The sequence below is a fragment of the Pygoscelis adeliae genome, unplaced genomic scaffold (genome assembly GCF_000699105.1).
Source record: "Pygoscelis adeliae isolate BGI_AS28 unplaced genomic scaffold, ASM69910v1 Scaffold592, whole genome shotgun sequence".
In the NCBI taxonomy this organism is placed as follows: Eukaryota; Metazoa; Chordata; class Aves; order Sphenisciformes; family Spheniscidae; genus Pygoscelis; species Pygoscelis adeliae.
The window spans coordinates 47,178-55,233 of record NW_008824294.1 but is presented as its reverse complement, the minus strand read 5'-3'; the positions used below and the strand labels follow the sequence as shown (position 1 = coordinate 55,233).

At 55.6% G+C, this 8,056-nt stretch overlaps 1 protein-coding gene across 1 annotated transcript in view; it reads left to right on the top strand.

The window, feature by feature from the left end:
* The window catches only part of STX1A (syntaxin 1A (brain)), a gene marked incomplete at its 5' end in the record, with an annotated part of 30,587 nt that overhangs the window by 15,160 nt on the left and 7,371 nt on the right, over nucleotides 1-8,056 (top strand). The window contains one exon of the mRNA XM_009318842.1: nucleotides 1,970-2,078. Coding sequence (XP_009317117.1) covers nucleotides 1,970-2,078 — 109 coding nt within the window. The remainder of the gene's footprint in view (nucleotides 1-1,969; nucleotides 2,079-8,056) is intronic.

Below are 8,056 nucleotides of genomic sequence, written 5' to 3'. Positions count from 1 at the left end.
GGCGGATGTCCCTGCCCCTGGCAGGGGGGTTGGACTGGATTGTCTTCGAAAGTCCCTTCCAACCCAAACCATTCTGTGAGTTCATGATTCTGTGATAAGGGTACCCTTAAAGCCCTAAAGCCCTGAGAAGCTGCTGCTTTGCAGCAAGAGAACAACCTGACCCCTGTCTGTATCCCCGTGTGAGCTCATAGCTGCAGGTGAGGGGTGAGCTCTCCCATCTGAGCTCACAGGTATAAGGAGCTGCATAATGCCAATGTCCCCTTGGGTCGATCACCCTCCCCACCTTCCCCAGCTCCAGGAAGGGTCCATAGCCCATTTCCAGCCACCATTTCATGTTTTAGCATGACAGAGCTTCACTCCCACCAAGGGCGACCCGCAACACCCCCTTGCCAGCCCTTCCCACCTGGTTCAGCGGACGGGAGGGGAGCATGCTGCAGGGAATGGCTGCTGCCTACAGCCATGGAGGGTGAGGAGCTCAGAGTGGTGTGAGGGCAGCCGGCACCGGCAGAGCTGCTGCTCCAGCCCCGCTCAGCGGGCATAGCCAAGTCCCATGTCCCACTGCTGGCGGTTCTTCACGTTATGCAAGTGCCATCAGTCAGAGTGAAGCTCCCAGCTGCAGGGTGCTTTTTTCTGTGCCTTTATAAACAACCCAGCTGCTCCCAAGAACAAGACGAGGGAAATGCATCCCTTTTTTTAATTGCAAGCAAAACTACCTCCAAACGAACCCTTCCACAACCCCAAGAGCAGTCCAAAGGCTTTTACATTCTGGCAACCTGATCTAGTGGAAGATGTCCCTGTCCGTGGCAGTGGGAGGTTGGACTGGATGATCTTTGAAGGTCCCTTCCAGCCCAAACCGATCTGTGAGTCCATGATCCTATGAAACTCAATTTCTGGCATATTGGGGAAAGGGTTCATTCAAGAGATACAAGCATTTGGATGGAAGATGCACGCGATGCTCTGTCCTGACCTTCCTGGAACATCTTCAGGGCTGTTTGTTTGCTGTGCTCAGCCTGGCAGCTACATCACACAGCAGGTCAGGCCCCAGTGTGGGTGCTCACGTGGGGGTGAGCTTCCCCCTCAGGGGCAGCAGCCAGCACTGGGGGGGGTCAGTGTGTTCAGCTGGACAGGTGTAATTCGAAGGTTTTCTGGTGCGTTTCCTGGAGAACAGAAAGCAGCCTAATAAGATGAGGGTGCTCTGTGGGGGGGGGGCTGACAGCTCCGCCACACCATCTGCCCTGGGCTGGCAGCTCTGCAGGCAGCCACTCAATTTGGGTCAGGCAGTCATCCCCTGCGTCCCGTGGGGCTAGTGCTCGGGGGAGCCCTCCAGTGTGGGAAGGAAAAGCGGGACCATGCTTCTGGAGTGGGGAACAATCCTGGGCCTCCCCTGTGCCCCTGGCCCAGCCTGTGTGCCCGGGCTCCTGGGCTGCCCCGCCAGCCGTGCCCACGCTCCCAGCAAGGGAGGAGGTTTGATGGCTCAGGGCGCGGGGTCCCCCTGGGGCCTTCCTGCCCAGCTCCAGCACTGCAAAGTGACCACTGCGGGTCCATCCTGCACCCGCGCCAGGTCCGGCAGCATGGCAGAGGCAGGCAGGGCTCGGTGCAGGGCACTGTTGTGGCCTCGGCTCTGGGCTGCTTGGGCACAAGCTGTGGTGTGATGCAGGAGGGTGCTGCCAGTCATGACCCACGGGTCTGCTGCCACCCCAGGGCGTCCTCTGGGGGCTGAAGGCTATGCTTGGGCTGGGCTTGGGTGAGGGGTGCGTGTGGATCACCCCACCGGGGCCGTGTCCCCTGCTGTCACCTGCTCCCCTTGCACTTCATCACACTCCTCAGAGCAGCTTTTGGGCTAGAAACGCTTTTTGGGCAGCTAGAGGTGCGGGGGGTGCTCAGGGCTGAGCCTTCCCCCGACTCGGGGGTGGCAGGTCTCTCCCTCCCGCGGGACCCTCACCCCCGCTCTCTCTTCTCCCCTCTGCAGCACTCGACACTGTCGCGCAAGTTCGTGGAGGTGATGTCCGAGTACAACGCCACGCAGACCGACTACCGGGAGCGCTGCAAGGGCAGGATTCAGAGCCAGCTGGAGATCAGTGAGTAAACCCGGAGAGGGAACGCAGCTGGGCTGTGCGCGCCGTGGGGCCACATCCTGCACCGGCTCTCGCCAGATCAGAGCTGCTCCCGCAGCTGTGCAGAGCTCCCTCGTGAAAATCTGGGGGTGCACGGGGGCTGTGCACACACCTGTGGGAGCAATCGGGACATGGCTCCTGCTGGGGGATAGACAAGTGGTGGTACCTTGCATTTCAGTGTCAAACTGCATCCAGCAAAGCACAAAAACTTCCCTCAGGTTTTCTTAAATGCTGCGTAGAGAGTGCGGGGAGCAGAGAGAGAGAAGTTTCTTCCTTGATGGCAGCTAATTTTGAGTTCAAAGAAGCTAGTGGGAATTCCTGACTCCCGTGTGTTGCCTTGCCTTTCCTCTGGGCGCTTTTCATCGTGGGAGAACTGAACTAAATACAAAACCAGAGAAGTGAGCTCCTGAGATGGGGGCACTCGCTGCTCCCAGCGGTTTCCCTTGCCACCGGAGGAGCACAAGCCTTGGTACCTGCCCCAGGCATCTCCCTGGACCCAGGACCGTGATGGCTCTTAGCAGCAGTAGTGGTGTCTTCTGGCCAAAGGTGGGCCCCAGGTGACACCTCTGAGGCTGTCACCACTGTGGCACTAAGATCTCCCTGCATCATCCAGAGCCCATCACTTAGGAGAAGTCTGGTCCTGCCTGTCCACAAAACCTGCTCTCCTGGTGGTTCTTCTGGGCAATCAGTGATACCTGGTTAGTTTTAGAGAAACACGGTCATCTCCCAGCAAAGAAGAACCATACCACCACCGTAAGTAGGGGAGTAAGCAAGCAAGGGAGAAGTCAGGGCAAGCAGAGATTAAAAGAGATTTTTGCAAATAATCTCATAGTCAGAGAGGTGTCGTGGGTTTTTGTGCTCAAAAGGAAAGAGTCTGAAGCCTAGTCCAGTTTTTTTTTCTCACAAACAAATGGGTGTTCTTCTTCCCTTTCACAACTCAGGGTGAATAATAAGGTAGGAGATCTTTCAGTCAGAATGGTGTCCTTGATGGTCACCTGTGGGAATGTCCTTCATGAGCTGCAGATGCCTGGGAATCTGCGTGCTAGTGAGGTATGGTAGTTTCTGTGGACGGCTGGAAGGAGACTTGGCTGTGCAAGCCTTTCCTCTGTTAAGATTAGTCTTGATGATGTATAATAATAATAGAAATGTTTCACACTGGCTGAATGGAAAGGTTGACTGACATGAGACTCAACAAGAGCTTGACGTTTAATGTAAAGCAGGATGATGAGTGTGTCACTACTCCAGCTGACTCATTTGTCAGCTAATGTCATTCTGTAGGTGATACCCAGCCACAGGGGTGGCTTGTAATGTAAACAGGAATTTAAGGTATCCCTATGCCTCCCTTCTAAGAGAGGAGAATATTTGAAAGGAATTAGCCAGGTCCTTAACTGTCTGCAGACCTGAAAGAAACCTTCCTCTTGTTTTTCTACTCCCACATTTTGGAAGGACTCTGCCACTTTGCTTCTATTATGCAGATACATTAAATTATACTTGTCTTTGCTCTGTCCATCCTGCCGGCCTGTCAGTGCCCGACAGAGCATTGACGGGGCGCAAGGAAAAGGCTGCTCAGGATTCACTGTGGTGCAGTGGTTGGGTGCAGAGGAGGTGTCCTAGTTAATGACGGTGAGGGACCTGCTTTCCCTTTGGGGTGGAGGTGTGGAGCAGATGCAGATGCAGGATGGGGTCTGTGCTGGGAAGGTACACAATCCCATGCATAGTCCTTTTCAAAAGCTGGGTTCCTCTGTCAGGACAGTGGAAAAATCTCTTCTGGCAAAAAGGCTCATCAAAAGCAACAAGCTTATTGAGGTTTTATCAGGAGTGCTTCCTGGGCAGAGGGCTCTGCTTGTCCTGGGGTGTCCCAGCCAGCACCTTCAGTCCCTGCTGCTCCGGGCGCTCTTGAACAGGCTCTTTTGAACGGAGCTCAGCTGGGATGTGGTGACTGCACAAAGCTCTACAAAACCCTCAGCTCTCGTTTTCAGCTGATGAATCCAAAGATAGAAAGTGCCAGGAGCTCTGACAGCGAAGCCAGTAAATCGTTCAGGTTTTGAAAGTATGAGAGCAGGGACTTCTCAGCTGCTCTGGGGAGGCTACTCAGCACCTGGCGAGCTTCTCCGTCCTAACCATGTCTGCTTCTTGCTCTGGAAGTGGGACAGTCACAGAAGAAATGGTGATGTAGAGTCACTGCCCTGGGCCATAGCCATCCCCTGGGGCTCTCCACAGCTCTCTCAGGATCTGCTCCTTCTCTTTGTGTAGGCTCTGCCGTGTCTGCGTGTGCCAGAGGTTGTGCCTCAGTGACCCTCACTGTCACCCTTGCCCGTCCGGCACACGCTGAGCCCGGGAGCCTGTCTGATCTGATGAAGTGGATGTCCTCTCCTCTCCCACTGCTTCTGCCCCAGCCTTAATCATTGCCCTCACCCCCTCCGCTACTCACTCGCTCTGCTCCCAAACACACCCAGACCGCAGATACCATGGAGGGATCGCAGGATGCGCTGTGTCCTGGGGTTGGTGACGGCAGGACAGATGCTCGGTGGCTGTCCTCTGGCTGGACTGTGCCTCCCCCCAACGGTGTCCCTGTGCATGCTGCTGGCAGCCATGCTCCCCAGGCACAAGCCTCCGTGCTGCCTGCAGTGGGAGGTGTCGCTCCTTCATTTTTTTCCTCTCTGTTTTGTCCGTTATGAGAAATGACATCTTAAATCTAATTAGGTTTTGCTCCCAGAGAAACTGGATTTGAGGCTTGGAGGAGCTTTCTGTGATGGGTGTGCAGCTTTGAAGCCATGGAGGTGCTGCACAGACACTGCTTCTTTTATGAACAGTTTTGTTACGTGCGAGACCGAGGAGCCAAAAATAAAGCATCTGCCATCTCCAAAGGCACTGCGAGAATTAATCAGCCCCCGCCCCACTGTGCAAGACCAGGTTAATTGATGTGCAGAAAGGCAAGCTGTGGGTGCATTCCAAGCTCCCCTTGAGCCAGGAGAGTCTGGGGGCTGCTCCGGCCCTGGCGGCTCCTCTGGGCAGCCCTGGGTAGTCCTGGAGCCCCCAGTGCGGAGACGGGCTTATTTAGGACTCCTGTGACACTTTCATCTCAGGAATGACCACGGGATTTATCTGATCTAAATAAGTCTCATTGGGTGAAAATGTGTGCACAGCACTGGAAGTTGGCCCTCGCAGCACCCCCCGTCTGAGCAGAAGGGGTCCTCCGGGGACAGGGAGGCGGGTGGCAGTTTGTGACGTGCTGGGCAGGCTTTTATAGCCGAAGTCTGCTCATCCCGACACCACTCAGACAGTGCTAGACCTGTCTGAGCTGGGGGACAGCCAAATGGGTCGGGTCACTAGTACCTGTTACCTCTACAGGCACGGGTGGACGGGGCAGCATTATCCATCTCTCCATGAGTTGTATGGATTTGTATCTAATGAGAGCTTGAAAGCCAGATCCAGACAGAGGATCCCAGCTTTGGGAAGGTGCGTTGTCCTCGGTGTTTCCAACCTGAGGCCCTAGCTGTTGCTCTGTGGGTGCTTGTGCAGCCCTGCCGCTGGGAGGAGGGATGCTGCGAGCCGAAGGAGCACAGCTGAGCCGTTACAGTTAATTCAGCCGTGGCATGTTTGACTTCTGCAGCCCCGAGGTGCCTGAAGTCTTCCCTATTTATAGAGCGTCTGGCATGCAGAATTGGGCAAACTGGCGTTCGGTGTCAGCTGTCTGATGGGTGTGAGCTGTGGCACCGGAGGCTTCCCTGGGAGCTTCCCCAGGGTCCTGCACGCCCTGATGGAGCTGCTCCTGCCTCATCCCCTGGGAGCTGGTCGATGGGGACGGTCACTCCATCCAGCTGGGCATTGCAGGGCCAAGGACTGTGCAGTGGCCTTGAGGTGGAAAGTCTCCTCGGTGGCTTCATGTCTCTGCCTGTCCCAGAGCTTCTGATGGCCCTGCTGCACCATGACCTGTGCATCATCTCTTGCCATTCTCTCCTTGCCAGCTCAGGGCTGAGTTTGCTTCTCCCTCTGTGCTGCAGCTCCCAACGATGCTCTGTGCTGCTTTGCTCATTGGCAGAGCTGCTTCTCCCCAGGAAACTTTAATCTCTAGAGATGCCAAGTAAGAGGCAAATGTACTCTGGAGCTCTCTGGGAGGCAGAGGTCCAGTTCTCATGATTTTCCAGTGTTTTGCCAAGTTTCAGGGCAGGGTTTTTCCCCCAGGCTCTTCTCCCTTTGTGGGCACCTTGCATTCACTCAGTCCTTTCATTTGCATTTGTGGCTGTGCAGTAGCTCTGTGGTGACGTGGGCAGCAGATCAACCAAGTATCTAGCACACTTTCATCTGATGTTATTGCTGTTGAGGAGCTAATGACAGCCTTTCCAAACCAGGAAACCTAGCCAGAAGGCGGTGGACTCCCTGAGAAGTCCTCTGGGGTCCTGCAGGTTGGTTATATGGCTTTGGCAAGCATTGTGCTGGATGGCGTGGGCGAGATGCAGCCTCCAGGCCTCGTGCTTTGGCTCAGCATTAAAGCAAGCTCTTCCTGACCAGCTATGGCCTTTGGCCAAGCCTGCACTGGCTGGCCAGTTGTTAATCCATGTGATGTCTTTGCTCTCATCCTTCGCCTCGCCGCAGCTTTTACTGGCCCTGTGCAGACAACAGGGGAACAGGGCAGCGAGGAGGTGGTGAGAGCCGGGATGAGAATGTGTATCCTGCATCCCATCCCGCCTCTGCCTGGAAGAGACGTGGCATCTCCTGGAGCTGATCCCACTGCTTGCCCTCGGGGCTGTCTCTAGCGCTTGAATTGGGCAGAGCAAATAGCCCCTGATGCACTGCGCCTGGCACGCTCCTCCTTGTCACTGTGTCAGTGACTGCTCGGAGTTGAGCACAGTCAACAGGAGGGTTTGTAAATTTGTGCTGTTCAAGCCCTTGTTCTCCCTTCCTGGAACCAGGGCAGTTTCAGCTGAGAGCGAGGAGCCAACAGGCAGGAAGAGCTGGCAAGTAGGTGTCGCGGGTCACCCTTGGTGGAAGTGAAGCTCTGTCATGCTAAAACATGTAACGGTGGCTGGAAATGGGCGGTGGACCCTTCCTGGAGCTGGGGAAGGTGGGAAGGGTGATCAGCCCAAGGATACGTTGGCATTATGCAGCTCCTTAGACCCATGAGCATGCAAATGGCAGAGCTCAGCCCCCACCTGCAGCTATGAGCAGGCTGCACTGAGCTCACACGGGTTACAGACAAGGGTCAGGTTGTTCTCTTGCTGCAAAGCAGCAGCTTCTAAGGGCTTTGGGGGCACTAACAGGTCTTAGTTGTCTAGACCAGTCTCACACAGGACTTCTACCTCTACCCGTGGGTCCAGCAGCTGTGTAAGATCAGGCCTGGGCCACCCAGCCCATATCTGAGCCATGCTGCAGAGGTACCTGTCTTTAGCCCTGACTCTGGCCTTGTTCCTGGGGTGGGCTCAGGTCTATGTTCAAGATAGCTTATCTCCAGCCCTGTCTCCTGGGACTTTGGATCTTTGTTGTGGTCATTTCATAGGGTCATGGACTCGTGGAGTGGCTTGGGTTGGAAGGGACCTTCAAAGACCATCCAGTCCAACCCCCCTGCCAGGGGCAGGGACATCTGCCACTAGATCAGGTTGCTCAGAGCCCCGTCCAACCTTGAACACTTCCAGGGATGGGGCATCCACAGCTTCTTTGGGCAACCTGTTCCCATGTCCCCAGTCCTTTTCTGGCCATGTCTCCTGGAAGGACCCCGGCCCTACATTGTAGCTTTGTCTCCAGTCCTGTCTCCAGCCCCATCTCCTGTTGTGACTCTTTGGAGCTACCCCAGACCTGATTTCACAGCTTGTGTTGTCTGGCCCTGCTGCTGGACACCATTCTCAGCACCCTGCTCACATGCTGTGGGATGGGTGCTGGCTTGGTGAGGGTCCTGCATGTGCTAGGGCCACACTGGCTCCTGGCTCAGCCTCCCTCCCACCCCA